The sequence below is a fragment of the Vicugna pacos genome, chromosome 25 (assembly GCF_048564905.1).
Source record: "Vicugna pacos chromosome 25, VicPac4, whole genome shotgun sequence".
Taxonomy (NCBI): domain Eukaryota; kingdom Metazoa; phylum Chordata; class Mammalia; order Artiodactyla; family Camelidae; genus Vicugna; species Vicugna pacos.
The window spans coordinates 9,322,050-9,340,464 of record NC_133011.1 but is presented as its reverse complement, the minus strand read 5'-3'; the positions used below and the strand labels follow the sequence as shown (position 1 = coordinate 9,340,464).

The 18,415-nt window shown below is 36.0% G+C and overlaps 1 protein-coding gene across 5 annotated transcripts in view; it reads right to left on the bottom strand.

Moving 5' to 3' along the window:
• Positions 1-18,415, bottom strand: part of VPS13B (vacuolar protein sorting 13 homolog B) — a 625,623-nt gene that overhangs the window by 90,711 nt on the left and 516,497 nt on the right. For all 5 annotated transcript variants that reach the window (XM_072949533.1, XM_072949529.1, XM_072949532.1 and 2 more), the window contains exon 40: positions 2,682-2,878. In XM_072949533.1, the coding sequence (XP_072805634.1) occupies positions 2,682-2,878 (197 nt within the window). The remainder of the gene's footprint in view (positions 1-2,681; positions 2,879-18,415) is intronic.

The window sequence follows — 18,415 nt, the reverse complement described above, 5'->3', positions numbered from 1 at the left end:
TGCTACCTTGAAAAATACAATCATTACCAATCATTCATTTTCATGTGATCAAGCAAAACATTAGTTAAAGATAGTGGAAAATAATTATTATAAATACACGGGGATTAAATGAAAGATGTCTGCATGGGATAAATGGAACAGAGTTTGAGAGACTTAAGTCTTTTGTCTCTAGTCCTTTGTACCAAAGGCTACCTGCCACTCCCCAGACTGGTTAGCTCCTGTCCATTCCTTAAGGCCTCAGCTTAGGAATCAGTTTCTCAAGGCCAAACAGCTAGCCAGGACTTAAACCAGGTCTGCTAACTTGAAATTCTCTATTAAATCGTGCTTCTATTTACATATACACAGTGATGCTATTACCACGAAGAACCTTACACTGTTGCACTTTTTGCCAAGTGTGGGCAAGATTTTTTTTTTTTTTTAAAGATTAAGCTTCATGGAACTTATTTTTAGGAGCTTTCTTCCAGTAGTGTATAATGGTCTAATGTATATTCTTCTCAAACCATAAATATTATTTAAGATAAGATAATCTCTAATCATAAAGGTGTCAGGTTTTTGTCCAGTTTTAGACTTCTCATAACAGAATACAGCAATTTCATTTCTACATGAAGTGCTGACATATTATCAAAGCAGTGATGTTTCTTTCAAGAAATAAGATGAAATTTATTTATTGTTCCCTTTGAAAAATGTCTTAATAGTGTTATATTATGTTGATTTTCAAACCTCATTTCACTAATACCAATTTCTATCTGAAAAATGCTTAATGTCAAACAATTTAGAGTCAATTCTGAAATATTAGGCAAGTTGAAAAATCGCAGGTGAGGACAAAAGATCTGTGATTACAATGTCAGAAGCTTGGTGAAAAACTGCCTAAATTTGATTGTCTGCATAAATTTCCATCCCTTAAAGGTTCCACATTTCTGCAGTGCTAAGCTTACCACAAAGTGATTTTCATGAATGTTTCAGATTCAGAGGAATGAACCTTGTCTAAAATGCTTCTTTCAATGATGAAAATGCATTCTTTCATAATTAGAATCAAGAAATGTTTTCTAACTTGATACAAATAATTAAACTCAGGCCTTAAAAAGTCAATTTCATTCTCCACAGCTTTGTTTTATGAGATTTCCTAGGTAACCGATGCTTAGAAGAGGCAGTCTTTCTGTCCATCTGCTGTAACTCCTCACACGATGGGTGTTCTCTTCATTGCTGTGTTTCATTTGGGTAAAAACAAGATCCCACTGCTCTAATACATTTTCACCATTTTTACATTACTAGGTAATATACTAGGAAGGTAATAATTTTTAAAGAGCCCAAATGACCTAGAAATAGAATATATAAAACATATTATTATTAAGCATACAAAGTAATCAATGAAAATGACTGTGGATGCAGACTAAAACGTGAACAGCGGTTGTCTCGCTGTGACACGATTATGGGTGGCATTGTGTTCTTTATTTTGCAAGTGGTCTTCAATGAATATATATTATTACTAATTAAATAAAGATAAAGCATTCATAGCTATCTATAAAATAGGAATCAGAATACAAAAACGGTATGCTGTGATTATAACCTTGTAAAGGCATACACTTAATGGACAAAAATAAACGTTAACAGAGAAGAGAAAACAGCTCATTTGTAGGGTGTTGGAATGGTGGATGTTTTTTTTCTCTTAGTGTCAAACTGTTCTTTGGGGCGAAAATGGAGGGATTATAGAAAGGGAGCAAGATAATGCTAAAGCAAACTCACCAGGAGAATTGGAAGATAGGACATTGAACTTGGTGGACAGAAAGATCAGCAAATGCCCACAATATGCACAGCACAGGACCCAAGAAACCGTTCACTGATGGTGATTTGGTTTCTTTTTCTTGTCATTTATGGGAGCATGAACAGAAAGACATGAAAGAGATATGGAGCTGAAGAATAAACTGCTGAAGCCATTTTCCTCTACTCTAAATGAGTGGATGTATTAAGCAGGCAAACATTGGAAATGGGGACAATCTGGCCCTGTTTTGCTACTAACCAGGTATCTGGTAGGAGGTGTGGAACACGAAGTTCTGGGGACATGATTCAGAGTACCTGGCTCTAGAGAGAAATCACGGTCAAGTAGACTCTAGAGCTGGGTAGAACTCCGGCTATCTGAAATCCTTTGAGTGTAAGTTATTTTTGTTAACCAAGTTTTCCTAACGTCTGGAGCTTTGTCTTTTTAAAGTTTTTTTTTTTAAAAAAAAACACGTAGGAAGGAAATATCTTCAAAATTTATCTTTTTAAAAGGAGACAATTCAGTTTACTTAACCTTTCTTTTAATGCCCCAGGGTTAACATTACCCATACTGATGACTGTGTCATTAAGAGTCTATTGAAGTGTATATGGCTCTTTTCCTCTACATTTTTTTTTTTTTTGGTTCAGGATAACTGAATTTTTCTGTGGTTTGTTTTGGCTCTTTTGTGTATATATATATTTAAGGAACAGGTACTGAGAGCTCACAGTAAAACACAGAAATTTTAGTATACAGACTTCGAAACATCAGTTTCTGTCTTGTTTCCTGGTTCTTATCTGTAGTTCAGCCAGATGCAGCTGCGAGACAGGGGAGACACAGCTAAGTGAGGGTTCACTGGATAAGATGACTTGACGATTGTTTCCTAGTAAATATCACTATTTCATTTTCTCTTTGTTCACTGAGTTACCTTTGGTCATCAGCTCCATTTTGGCTGCTGTTCAAGACAATTCTCCAAAGGTCCGAGGACACCAGTTTCTTCTGGTCATTCACAAGATTGACATCTGGCAACTGCAGTTCACAAACTTTGCTTTCAGACAGGCTAAATTCTCGAAATGCAACAAAAACCTTCTGGAGTTCATCCCAGTATTCCAAACTACAGGGAATCTGTAGTAGAAGAAAGAAGATTTTAGGAGCTGCAAACAGAAACTATGCTTCTGTATTTGTTGACATGCAAATTGAATCTTCATAAAAGTTATAACATTAATGAGACTTTTTAAAAGAGAATACAGTTGTAAAGGACAGTAGTTTAGGGTTTCTCCTCATAGTTATTGTCATCCTGTTTACCTACTTTATTTTAAAAGAACCATTCAAGAATAATATGTGAAAATAGCCAAGTTTTTGAAAAGAAATTTTTTAAGTAAGAGAAAAAATGGGAAAAAAAATTCTACAAGATATGAAGTATTTTATAAAGCTAAAGTAATTAAAAGGTAAGGTTGAAGTAGTTAACATAAAAATAGAAGAAAAAAATTATAAAGCACAAGTAGATACACTGTAGCATGTTAATAGAGGTACCATTTCAAATAAGCAGGGGAAGGATGGGAAATGAGGTTGCAGAACTGGTTAGCCATTTGGCAAAACCTAAGTGGGTCCCTACATCATTCTTACATGAAAGTAAATTCCAAAAGAATCAAAATGTTAAAAACTGAAAGCATAAGAGAAAAAAAATCAGTTAATATTTTTATCGTAATAGGGTAGCCTTTTTTATGTATGGCATGAAACCCATGGATGGGAAAAAATCCCACACATCATAAAATCAAATTTTAAAAAAAGCAAACTAGGATAAAACAAGTAATATTTGATGATGGATCTAGGAACACTTTTGAAAGCAGAGCACTTTTAGAAATCAGTGAGAAAATGTTAAGTAAGCATATAGAAAAATAAGCAAAGGTTGTCGTTGGAACCCTTGAATGATCTTCCATGTTCTTGCCAAGTGTGCAAAAGATGCAAGGCCATGAAAGCTATTACTTGGGGCCACTTCTCAGGTTGTGTTTGCAGAGAGCAACCTTGAGCGATAAGGTCAAGCCTCTTTCCCGGACAAAGAGCAGACTTGCTCTAAAAGTTAAGGTGGATTTGACAAGCTCTATATTCCCTGCAGTGCCACTGATCTCCTGCATGCAGAGCATCCCCCTGGGGCCCTTCTGCATTGCCCTCATGGGATTTGGGAGCAAGAGGAACCAATGCGATCGTGATGCACATAGCACTTGCTGCGCTACAAGCAATAATGTTCTTTGTTTCTGACCCAAAAGTCTCGTCTTCTGTCAGCATCCATAAACATTACTAGGCTAATTTATTAGTATGCATGAGGTAAAATCCCAGATTCTGACAGCAATTAGTTCACAGAAGGAAAGACATAACCAGCCAGTACACATGTAAAGATACTCAACTTCATTAATACTTATAGAAATTCAAGTTGAAGCAATAATGCAATATTTTTATTTATTAATCTGGCAGTTTTAAAAACCTAACAGTTCCAATTTCTGTACAGATGTGGGAAAATGCATTTCTTCTTAATATTTTTGGAGAGAAACTTGGCAATATCTATTAAATGCTTGGAAGAATACATCTATGAAATTGCTTTACAGATCTTCTAATGCAAGAGTGTGTGTGTTGCATGGTGTGTATTTACTTCAGTACTACATATATTGGTAAGAAATTGGAAACAACTCAAATATACATCAGTAAGGGTTTAGTTAAATATAACATGTAGATTTACAGAACTGATTACTGTACAACCTCAAAATGAATAAGGAATAGCTACACATACTAACACAAAAGACATCCAAGATGTATTATTAAACTAAAAAAATTAAGCTTCAAAATAGAATATATGGGCTAATTCCATTTGTCTTAAAAGAAAAAAAAGACTGGGGTCAGCTATGTCTCTTCTTTTGGAAGCATTTCCTAACTATTATCACCCTCGGAGTTGATCACTACCTCTCTCGTGTCACTTTCATATCTAACACATTCCTCTATCATAGAAGTCATTACACTTTGCAATTCCTTATTTACATGTACATCTTCTTTAGTTGACTCTGTGATTCTTGGGGCAAAAATGGCACATTATTTTAAAAAATATTAGCATCTAACACAGTTTTGGGAACACAACAGGATATTAATGAAAGCTTCCTGAATGAACAGAGTTCTCCTTAACCTTTCCTTCCTGAATAAGTGATTCTCAGTCTTTCAATGGAAATACTATTTCTTGAAATCCTCCCTCTCCTTGCTTTCCATGACATTTTTTTTCCCTAACTTTCCCCTCTCTGGGTCTTTGTTCCTATATTATCTCCCAGCCAGAAATACCTGTAGACTCCCTAGTTTCTCAATGTCTGATGTTTAAATCTTTCCCATCTATCAAGGTCCAAATGAAATACCACCTTTATTTGAGCCTTTACACCTCCCAGATGGAGACATGCTTTCCCTTTTCTGAACTCCAATAGTTTTTAAAAATGGGAATCTGTTTCATAGCTCTTATCACTATACAACTCATGTTACAGTTATTTCTATACATGACATCTTCCCCGGTAGACACATTCTTTGAGAGAATGATTTCCATTTGGCTAAGCTTTGGATTTCCATAGCACCTGGCCAAGTGTATATAGTGAATGTTCAAAAAAAAAAGTTGCTGAATGAAGGAATGAATAATTCATGAGTGAATGAACGAATATACACATCCTGGGTGATTCACTCTATCTCTGGCACACTAAAAATTCTCCACAAAGTAGTATAGAAGTTTAAAACATAAACTTTGGCTTCCTGATGGCATTCAATTCCTAGCTCCATTAGTTATGAGCTCCTGGGCACATTAGTTTCCCTAACATCAGTACCAATATATCTCTAAAAAGGGGATAGTAGCAGAACTCTCTCACAAATTGTCATGAGGAATAAATGAGGTACAGCATCCCGTTTAATACTATACAGCAAAAGCTTAAGAAATGTTAGCTACTAATTAGTCATCCTTCATATGCTCAAAGAACACTTCTGACGCTTGGGTGTCGTTAAAAGAATCATGTAGGTTGTGAACAAGAGTCTTGCTTGTTGGATTTCCTAACCATGGGTTGGACTTGTGGGAAGAAAATAATAAACCTTGAATCTGGATGTTCAAGAACACTGTAATCATAGTTCAATATGGTTTTCTGCTGCATATCTATTAAAATATGTCCCTGTATGTTGGCTATTACTTGAGACATAAAGAAATATCTCCTTGCTTAACTCCTCTCTAGACTGCCAGTAAGTCAGCCCTTCAGCTTAGGAAAGTCATAAGCAGAAATGGATAAGATGTGGGAAGTGTAGTGAAACATATGAGAATCTCATGGAAGAGTGCAAATGAGTTTAGAAAAAGCATATTTAATATACCTATTGATTTTTATTAACAATAAGTTAACAGAATGTAAAGATCAACATCATCTTCTTGGTAGAGAGGTCACATAGCAAATAGGGTGAAAAAAAGACTTGTTTCTGGTGTTGTCTCCAGAATTCTCCATTAAAACTAATGTATAAAAGTTTATGAAAACTGGATGTCACACTGGAACTCACAGTGGGGCCTTAGGAAAAAAGTGCTAGTCAGTTTTGATGTACAGGGGAGAGTTGGAATAGATCCATAATAAAAGGCAATCCTAGCTGGGAACCATTGTGGGAAGCCATTAGGTAGTTTAAGGGCAATGAAAGTGAACTGAACCAACACTGGGGCTTAGGAAGGAGAAACTGTGAAAGTTCAAAAAGAGAGATTTGGAAGAACATCAAAAACAAAACAAAACAAAAACCCAACCTGTTTTTAGTTCACGACTTTGTGTGAGGCTAGCTCTGTGGTTACATACTTCAATTGGAACATTCCAGGTTACTCTCAAAATTTAGAAAACAACAGAAAACTAGTACAGAAATACATCTTACAATATGTCAGTTATGTGTTTGTCAAGATTTTCCTGTATACATCCTATTTTCCTTGGTTAATAAGGAGGTATTAACAAATTCACTCCAAATGAAAATTGTTGAATGTTTTTAAAGTTGTATGCCTGTAAGTGCATTTGTAAAAGTCACATATTAATCCTTTCCCCCATTTTAAGAACACTTTTGTTTTCAAAACCTCAAAAGAAAAGCTAGGAACAACACTCGGTACAATTAGTATTTTAAAGGTAATTTTAGTCAACTGTGCACTCAAATACATACTGAGCCATAAATTTATAAACCATGTAGACAGAATTTTTATTTTTTTAAAAAAATTTCTCATAAAAAATCTTGTTGGAATTATACTCACCTAGGATAAAGTCCTGGCACTGACAACTACTGCTCTATGACCTTGAGCACCTTATTTAGTAACTCAGAGCCTCAGTTTCCTCATTTGTGAAATGTAGGTAATACAAACTAAATTTTTAGGCCATGTTAAGAATTTTAGACTTTATCTTAATGTCAGTGGGATATCTTTGAAGGGTTTTAAGCAAAGAAGCAATGCTTAATGCCGAATTTATGTTTTTAAAAGCTTCTGGATACTGGGTAGAGAATGTATTAAAAGAGAATGGGGCTAGAATGGATGTGAAAAGACAGAAGGCTAGGGCAGTGGTCTAAGCTAGAACTGTAGATGGCTTATGGTATGGTTAGTGGCAGTGGAATGGTATGCAGGAGATCCTTGGGCATAAAAATTATGTTAACTGACAGACATAAGGGGAGGGAGTTGTTAAGGATGATTCCCAGGTCTCTGGCCTGAGCAGCTGTATGGATACTGATGTCATTTACTGGGATGGGTGAGACTGATCTGTCCCTCTGGGAAGCAGGTTTGTGGTATGTGTAGCGTAGAGAGGGGGAGATCATAAGTTCATTTCTAGACAAGCTGGGTTGGAGGCACCAATGAGCCATCCATGTGGAACTCTTGAGTATGGAGTTGGCTATTCTAGAGAGTGGGACAGGGAGTTAACTGTGTTGATACACAGCTGTAGGCTCATCCAGCCTTAACCTTTCGTCAGGAGAGTGGAATGGAAAAGACACTCAGCAGGGAAGTTTATGGTACTTATTTGCAAGAGGGGGTTTTAAATGATAGGTGAAAATTATAAACTGGTTAAAAGGGGATGTGAAAACAGAGTAAGCCGATGGATAGGGAGAAAGCAGAACTACAGGTTTCAGGAGAATGAATGACTACAGTGGGGCTTGTTGAGTGAGCAAGTAGGAGAAGCTGAGACACTGCGAGTGGGACTAGGATGCTGGAATGAATGATTTGGGAGGCAGAGCAGTTTGGGATGTTGACAAGTTCCAAGGCTTGTGTGTGGAAGGGAGTACTTACATGGAGTGGAGGAGATGATCACTAGAGTGAGAAGCTCAAGCTGGGCTTTGGCTGGATCTTTTACATGGATGTTGATGGCTGTGAAGAAAAAGGCTGGAAGCCATGGGCCAAAGACATAAGAATGAGGGAAAGTGACCATATAGTGAGTGGATGGCAACAACAAAGTGGGGTGAGGATGGTAAGACTGGATGGAATGAGCATCAAAGAAGGAGGAGGATTTCACAGGCGGAAAGAAGACTCTATGCAAGTGGCACTGGTGGGCAGGAGGACATCCTATCTCTCGACCGTGAGGTGGAAGGGATGTGAGAGAATAAACAGCTTCCACCTCAGGAGGTTCCAATGCTGTGGAGAGTCCCAGGGAACAGCAAGATTTCTTTTAAGGTAAAGGGGTAGGGACAATTCTTGAACAAGAGGTTGAAGTTTAGGGAAGTTCACTCATCATAGAGCAGATGTTCCTTGAGGGCTCAGTGGAAGGGTTTGGGAGGTAGAGATGGAAAGAGGTTGGTAAGAGAAGGAAAAGGGGATACAAATCAGTATCCAGATGCAAGGGGACAGATCTTACACTTTGGGTAGTGACTAGGAATGACGGAAGTGAGGCATGTGTTGGAATTGAGACCTGATTTAGGAGGGGAGGGATAATGGTTGTGGCTCTAAAAGTAGCCTACTGCTCCTTCCTGAGGCCTGGCTGCATTCTGTGTGTTCTCTGCCAAGCATTCTTAAAGAACTCGACCTATTGCTCCAATAGAGTCTGGTACATGGTACACGCTTAATAGTTTTTAAATTTATGGAAGAAGATAGGTGCTGAAAAGACAATGATCTTTTTCACAGTTTTCTACTCTAAAAGGGTCTTGTTTTATACACTGAGCCCTCCCGCCAGATTTTGTAATCACACCCGCTTTTAACAAACTTTTCGTCAGCTCACTAATCTTCCTTTGCCTTTCAGTTAGAAGCAGACATTGCCCAACTAATCTCTAGGTAAGTAGTAACGTAATTAAACTGAAAACCCAATGCAGTCACATTGTGCTTCATATGGTAGCAATTAATTACTCTCAGGAATAACTCTGGGCTCTATTTTGTGTGATCTACTTAAAATAACTTTATTGTGTGCTTTTAGGTTTGAAAGAGATGATGTGAATGATCTTTAGTTTCATATCTATAACTGAGGATTTATTATTAATGCCTGCACTGAATAACTTGAAAGAAAGATGACTATTCCAAGAAAGTCTGGTTGCCAAAAAATAGTTTAGAAAGCCTGACTATCTAGTACTGAGTCATGGGAAGTGGGAACAAGTAAATTGGTTTCACTGGAAACCATTCCACTTGTAACACATGGTACATTTCAAATGACTGTCAAGATTATGTATATTTTTATTACATTTTGTTTTCCTATCCATTTTTGACAGGACCTAAAAAATTAGCCAGCCATACATAATAAACTGTACTCTAAGCATATGCCGTCTTTGCATAGGAATATATTTTAAGTTGTATGTCTGCCAGTTGGTAAGAGCACATGCATTTTTGCATTTAAAATGTGATTCCACAGTTTTTTTCCATTTGATGGCTAATTTGGGGAGATCTGCATGTGTGTTGGCCATTTAAAAATATTTTTGGTACAAAGAATATTTTGGCAATTAATTTGTTTTTATTACTAACTTGTACTGCCAAGACTATTAGCAGGGTTGCAACTGCCCATCTGTCCTCATAGATAAATAGCTCTAAATGCTTTGTGCAGGGGCTGCTGAAGCTGGGCCACTGCCCCTTTGCCCACTCAGCGCCACCAAGAAACCCAGGAAAAGGATACAGAGGAAGTGTGTTCTCTGTATTTATGTATGTAATAAAGAGGTGGTACTATTTAGCAAGTGTTATTCTATCAATCAATCTGCTTCAACTGTCCTTTTCTTTATGTTATGACAAAATAGAGGCAGTCTAGCTGACTGTGTAGGGCTAGTTAGTGTGCAGAAAGCTAGAGCTTCCATTCAGGAGTAAGCTTTTAAAGCCTGGTTAAAAAAAAGCCTCCCACCACACGTCCAGATTTCCCAGGACACCAATCAAGAGGTGACTATCGTAGAGGTAAGAAAAGCTTCCATCATCACCTGTGTTTTTGGAAGGAGCAGTAATAATACTACTGATGGAAGAAGCTGTGGTAGAAGAATAGCCTTTTTCAATTTACAAAGATTGTTCTTATACATTATCTTATTGAGAATATTACTCTCATTGTACAGATAAGTTACTATGGCTTAGAGAAGTTAGGTAATATGTTCAAGATTACACATTTAGTAAGTGCAGACCTTTTGGCTATAAATCCTGTGCTCTACAAACTAATCACCTTTAGATTAAAGAAGAAAAACAGACCTGATAATGTATCATTTCAAGTTTCTAGTCATAGTTTCTTTAAAGTTGATTCTTAGAAAGAAGTCTGAATGCAGAGTACATTTTGATCCTTATCATTTATCCCAGTCATTTATAGCCCACAGCTAATATTATACTCAACTGTGAAAAAAGCATTTCTGCTAAGATTAGGAATAAGCCAAGGATGCTCATTCTTGCCACTTTATTCAACATAGTATTGGAAGTACTAGCCACAGTGATCAGACAAGAAAAAGAAATAAAAGGAATTCAAATTGGAAAGGAAAAAGTAAAACTGTCACTGTTTGCAGATGGCATGATAACTACACACAGAAAATCCTAAAGATGCCACCAAAAAAACTACTATAAAACTCATCAATGAATTCAGTAAAGTTGCAGGCTACAAAATTAATATATAGAAATCCATTGCATTTCTATACCTTAACAATGAACTACCAGAAACAGAAGTTAAGAAAACAATCTAATTTCCGATCACATCATAAAGAATGAAATACCCGGGAATAAATGTAAATAAGGAGGTAAAAGATCTCTACTTGGAAAACTGTAAGGCACTGATGAAAGAAACTGAAGATGACACAAACAGATATACCATATTCATGGATTGGAAGAATTAATATTTTTAAATGACCATAATACACAAGGCAATCTACAGATTTAATGTAATCCCTATCAAATTACCAAGGGCATAATTCACAGAAACAGAACAAATAATTCTAAAATTTATATGGAAATAAAAGACTCTGAATAGCCAAAACAATCTTGAGAAAGACCTTAGTAATATTTTTGAGGTATGTTTACTAAGGCAAGGGAAACAAAAGTAAAAATTAAAAAATGGGACTGCATCAAGGCTTCTGCACAGCAAAGGAAACTATCAGCCACAATTTCCAGTTCCAGTTTTTTTAAAGTGGATTCTTAGAAAGAAATCTAAATGCAGACAATATTTTGATTCTTACCATTTATCCCAGTTACTTAATTTGGCAAATTTTTTCTCTTTGGCAACCCTTTTCTTTCAGCACTTTGAATACGTTATTTCTTTGCCTTTGATCTCCACCACTGCTGATGAGAAATCAGCTGTTAATCTTATTGAGTATCCCTTATATATGATGAGTCACTTCTCTCCAGTTGCAGTCAAGACTGTTTCTTGACTATTTCGTGCAGAAATCTGAGTTTTGTCTATGTGGAGTTCACTGAACTTCTTGGATGTGTAGACTAATATTTTTTATTAAATTTGAGAAGTGTTCAGCCATTAGTTTTTCAAATAATTCTTCTTTCCTTAAAGGCCTGGAATCAGTAAGCACCCACAGTCTTTGCTGAGGGACTCTATGTGCCGTTGAGGCATACCCTCAACTCTGCCTTAGCTTCCCTTTCCTGCTTGTGCAGAGTCTTAAGGTCAGCCAGAGGTGAGAGCATAGGGCCTTCTTACATCATTCTCAGCATGCGCAGAGCCAGGGGTGAATGCACAGACCTATGCATGTGCGTATCCCACTAGTTTCCCAGGAATCTGCTGGAGCTTTTCACACTGTCTGTGGACATCTCATTCCCCAGCTTTTCCTTTTAAGCTTGTTGCTTAGCTTAAAAGTTTATCTGTTATCCACTGCTTCAAGCACCATTTAAAAAAAATGCTTTCTCACATACACCCTTGGGTAGGTAAAGGGCTTTTCACACTGGAACATTCCTAGTTGATAACTTTTGAAAGAGTAATTGTTATGAAACCTTCATTTTGTTAATAGAAAATTATTTTACCTCATTAACCAAGTAAAAGTGTATACTACATTTATCACAATGTCAATGTGATGATAAGACCAAATATATTCCCCCTTGGGGAATCCAGTGGAAAAACAAAAGGTAGATAAAGAATTTTTAATTGATGACTGGAAGAGAGTAGGTATGTGGATAGTTAAAACATAGAATGTGAGGTCTGAGCATAAAATAGTGGATTGATGCATGACTGAAAGATACAATGTATATATACATCATATCATTACATAAATTAGGACAATTTATTACATACTATTATAGAAATTTGGATAAATGGGTATCTATATAGTATTATATAAATTAAGGTAAACTAACAGCAATATAAACATTAAAACCTAATAAGCTAAAACACCAGCTTTGCCTCTATAAATAAAGAAGACTGTTTTCTACTTATGATTGTGACTGGACTTAACTGTCCTTTTAAACATCAAGAACATTTATTACAATCAGTTATTTATCATTATAACAGAAAAAAATATTCATCATACAGAACAAACGCAACTGATTTTCAATGGTCAATTAAAAGTAAAATGTATTCTGATAATGGCATTTGTCAGTTTTTTGTGTCTACTTCAAAGTAAAAATTTATCATTTAGTAATAACAAAATACAGATATGTATGTAATTTCAAATGTTTCAGCTTATTATACTATTTTTATATGTATTTGCTTTTTAGTAGATTTTGAAGAAGGAAAAGAAAAGCTTCTATACATCTTCAACTAATAGAAATCATACCAAAAAAAAAAAAACCTTAAAATATTGGAACCAGTTGAGAAACCACAAGTATTCAAATGCAGGAAATCATGATTTTATAACATTTTAATGTGATCTACTCTTGGGAAACAAAGTTAACCAAACCCTATTTCTGTACAGGAAATATTCCAGCATAAGTTGTAATACTTTGTGGTGAAGGGGTACAGCTGCAGATTTTTCACCTGTAATGCCCCACTGGTATTGTGGCTTACTGCATTGCATCAAGACTGCCTTCCTGTCCGGAAAACCCTCTAAGTACAAACAAGACTCTAAGTCCAGATTTTATTTTCCCTTGGTATCAGAATATGGTAATTTAAGAGTCCTGAGAAATACTTTTTTAGCCTTTAAAAGGAAATGTGTAACATTCTTTCATTAGGATCTATGTTTGGGTTGGTTTTTCAAAAACCTTAACATACGACCCAGTTATCTTATCAATTTATCAAGCTACCAAGTTTCAAGCAAATGCAGGTGTGTAATATGACATCTTTCAAGATAATATTTCCCATAAAGACAAATAATATAAATATATTAAGAACTTCTAAGTCAAAACAAACTTAGAACAGGGGCAACTGTACTATTTTATGGTTTCTTTTAATGAGACTACAAACCCTAAATTCAATATTGTGCTCTAGTCTCAGCTCTAACTATTCAGGTATTTTACTCATCTGTATGGAATAGTCAGATGTACATGGTACACTGTAAAGAACGCTAACAAGGAATCAGGGGAGCTTAACTCTACTCTAAACTTAGTTGCACACTAGTTTTTAACCTTGAGTTGAAGTCACTGACCCAATTTGAGCCTCACTCTTCTTACCTATAAAAAAAATCAGATGATGGAATAAGACAACTCCAGCTCTTTAAAACTTTAAAGTGATAAAGATACACACACACACACACACACACACACATCAGCTGTGGAAGATACAGACAGTGTCTCTCTACAAAGAAAGGGGCAGGCATGTTTACCTCCTTTTCAAAAGATTCAGGTTCCCCAAGTTTGGGGTTCCTTTCTTAGAACGTAACTCATTGTGTGTTTAAGTGTCACCTGGCTCTCTTCCTGTTACTCTAAGGGAATTGAGGCTTGGGGAACTGGCACATGTGCAGACACTCTGTTGTCAGTAATACACTGTCCTTCATCTCTGATCCAGCATGCCCCTATTTTCTATCAGCGTCCATGAGACTGTGGCAGGCTAAGTTGTTAACTTGCAAATGGGGTAAACACTTTACAATTTTTGACACCTATACTTTATTTAGCATATATTTTTCTATGTATCACATATATCCTACACATACATAAATGTATATGTAAAAGTGAGATTAATTAGCCTACCAATTATATTTTATTTATTCACCAAATATTTACTGTTTCTAGGATAAGGGCAAGCTCAGGATACAGCGGTCAGCAAGGGAGACAGACGTGGTTCATGACTTCATGGAACTGACAAATAAGGAATACAGAGTTAAGTACCTGACGTTGCCAGGCATGATTTAAAGTGTGTTAAGAAAATTTTTTTTCACACAATTACTCCATACTTTTCTGGTAAATTTGAATCTGTCTTTTGAGTCCAAATTAATGTGGTTTAACTATTTATAAGTGGGAGGGTTTATTTTCTCAAAGCCTATGTCCATAGTTTCATACTATCTTTTCACCAGATCTTCTACAGAGCTGCTAATAAGTAGGCAAGAATGACTTATAATTTTAACTCTGATGGAGGTACTATGGGAAGAAGAATTATTTGTTGGCAGGTAGCAGGAATGAAAAGCAATGAAAAATTTAAAAAACTAAGTCTGCACAATCAACCCTTGAGTAAGGGGCAGACTGCGCAGTATAAATTTTGGAATAGTAACCTTGGTTGACCTCTGGTATTCTGGATAAGTGTCCTAGGGGAATAAATCTCAATGTAGTAAAAATGAAACTGTGTGCAGATTCCATTAACATTCCTAAGGGAGTATCCCCAAATTCTGGCCCTTCCCTGTCTCCCCAGACTAACCACCTACTTTTACACTTTTACATACGCACTTAGCTGCCATTAGTTTGTCTCCATCAGTGCTTCTTGAAATGTCAACCATCTTTCAAAACTATTCTCTTCACCTCCTTCTAGAAAAACAAAACAAAAAATCCTTCTCTAACAATCAAAATTGGAAGCGATTTCTCCCTAGACACATGTGGCTTAAACTCTTCTTCCTGGCACTTGGTAATACTATCTTAGAGTCATCTGTGTCTATCTGTGCAGATGGAACTCCAGCTTGTGTACCTTTGTGACTCCCTGCCTCTCCTGTGCAGAATAAGCTACAACTCCAGCTCTCTTTGTTTAAACCTCTTGTTAGAAATATTACTGGGTTCTCCTTGTCTTCAGCCTGTTCATTTAGGAGACTTCATAGATCCACCAAACCCATCATGACAATAGTATGTAAAGCCCAGACTAAAATGAGTACGTAGGTGAGGCCTTACTTAGGCAACTACCTTCAGGACACAGTCTCAACGCATTAAGCTAACCTTATTCTATTTCACTTTAAGCTTTCACTCAGTCACAGTCAACACCCATTAAGTGCTGTGTTAGGCACTGGAGAGCAAAGATAAATATCATAAACTCTGCTCTCAAGAAGCCTAAAGTGAAGGAAGGAATCAGTAACATAAATAGGGGCAGGGTAATACGGATGTCCTCAAGGGGGGCAACTTTCCCAGCCTGGGTGGAGACAGAGGATATCAGGGAAAGCTTCCTGGAGGACCAGAAAGGAACAATACATAAATGTAAACAAAAACAATTCATAGATGTACAAGATGTGTTTCATCTTCTCAGGAGTCAAAGTCTTCCCTACCTTGGAAATATTATATTACAAAGGAAAACAAAATATGTATCATTAAACTAAATTTGAACTGTGCTATTTCAAATATACATAAAACCCAACTGACAAGAAATGACAATGTAATTGGCATAAACCACTGTGGAATATCCATTTTTAAAAATGGATAAGGTTTGATGATAAACTTGAAAATCAGGAAGCATTTTTTTATCATTATGTATGTAATTAAATTTTGTTTATAACACATGAAACTGTTTGGAATTTCAAAATGTATGTTCAAATCTGATAAAGGAAACATGGGTAAACTATATAGTTTCCTAAGACAAACATTCACAAATGACCACCTCAACACTGTAGTCCCAAGGTGAGACGCAAAAGAAAAGTGAAACGCAAAAGAAAAGTATCCAGGCACGTCGATGATTTATTCCCTTACAAAGGAAACATGAATGTCTTTGACACTAATTACGATTCTTTTCCTATTACCTGTCATGTCAAATTTGCCTGAAAGAATGACTTACAGTAGTTTAGTGCCATTCACTCTTAACCTTATACTTTCCTGATTTACCATTAAGAACAGCCAGAGGGTGTTAGAAAATATGTCCGTTACATAGCATATCTGAACATATCAAACCACAGCTCTGTTTGCTTGGTTTGTGTTCACGTTTCAGGTGGCTCAGGGAACAAAGAAGGCTCTCATGGATATCTGTAATTTTCTAAGTCTTGCAAAATCATCTCTGAAAATCTACAGAGAGGCAACTTTTCTAGGCTGGAATGACTGGCTCTTTCCTCATAAATCTGCAGATAGAATTTCTGGCTGTACTGACCACCATTATTTGGTGGTGACCTATGTCCCATTAAGCGAATCATCATGTAGAAAGAATGTAATGTGGAAAAGATGAGTTTCGGGAATGCTTTTTAGACAATTTAGTTAAATTCATAACACATCATAGACTCAAATAAAAGCTGCAGCCACCTAATTTGCTGTTTAGGGGTACATCATAGACTTTATGTGACAAATGTTTCTCTTGAGATTTACGGAAAGGAAAAAAAGTAAAATAGAAAACTAACAAATAGTATGGACAGGATTAAAAAAAAATACCCAACCACATGTTGTGCCCATAGAACAGTTTTGATATTCACACAGAATGATCAGGCATCTTCGTGGGTGATCGTCTTCCCCTGACCCTGCTGCCCAGGGGAAAAAAGTATTCTTGGAACATGTCACTCTTAAAAAAGTCAAAAACCACAAAGAACAGATTCTTTATTATTCCCCAATACAACCATTTCTTAAAAATTTAGTAACCAATTAAAATAAATGGTATTAACTTTACAGATGTTTCCATAAAAAAAAAAGACTGTTTTACTTTTAGTGTTAAAAAGTACAGACATTTCTGTTATATCTTACATAATTATACAGTATTTTAAAGACTGTGATTTTCATTTTTAATTCTTCTTACGCAAACACTGACACTTCCAAAAAGCATCAGAATGATTTTACTCCTGAATGAAAAATATAGGATTATAGATTCTCTAAAATGTACAGTCTGGCACAGGTCTGAGGACCTGAGAGTTGGTCTGCATTTCTTTGAATGTAATGAATTATGATTTTTTTTTGACTATATATCCTCAACCACAGGGCTTTATTGTACCTCAACTGAATATTATGGCTTAATAGTTTGATCTAAGTATTAAAAAAAATTCTTTTGGCTAAAGGCCAAATTCAAAACTTTTTTTGGTACAATAACATATCTATTTCTAAATTCTGGCCTGCTTCTTTCTCCCTTTGGACCTCATCCCTGACAGACATCTGTATTTTGTAACTTTTCCTACATTCTGGCTCTGAAGACAGGCCGAGTTTTGGCCCAATAATCCTTTTCTGTTTGAATTCATTAGTGTGAGAATCACAGGACTAGAAAGGACTTTGGGAGGTCATTTAGACATCAACTTGCTCTGGACAAGACTAACTCCAAACCATGAAGACAAATGATGTTTAAAGACTTGGAGAAGAAATTTCAAGATTTCTCTCATCAGCGTTGCAGAGCTTAGCACATCTCCCTATTAGAAAATGCTTTATGATACAGTTTTCATTTTATAAAAATGTTATTTGGCAGACATCATGGCTTTCTATAAAATGAACTACCATAGAGCTTACATTTTCAGTCCATTAAAGGGATATTTAAGACTGAAATAAATTATTTGCTGGGCTCCAATGGTCCATAATTGGAGCGAGGGAGGTACCCAGTTTATTTTGACACTGACATCATTTTATGACAGTAATACAAATGCTATAGATGTTTTCATTTTTCATTCAGTTTTGTCTTTAGTTTTACATTCTCTTATCTACCTTTACATACACATGAAAATTAATATTTTTAGGTTAATTTTCTGTAAAAACAACTCCTAAAACCAGCATAACTGGGTTCACTTACTAGCTATACGACCTTGGGCAAATTCTATTTGCAGTTTCCTTCCCTATTAAACTATAATGATGATATAGAATGCATAGGATTTTGGGAAGGGAAATGAAAGAATGCAGATAAACTGCCAAGCAAAATTTCTGGCACATAGAAATTGCTCAATAAATGCAAGTTGCCTCTTCCCTCTTAGGGAAGAATGAGTCACTTAATTTACTCTCTGTGGTTTGGGGAAATTACTGACAAACTATGGTACATATCAATAGGTGCTAAAACC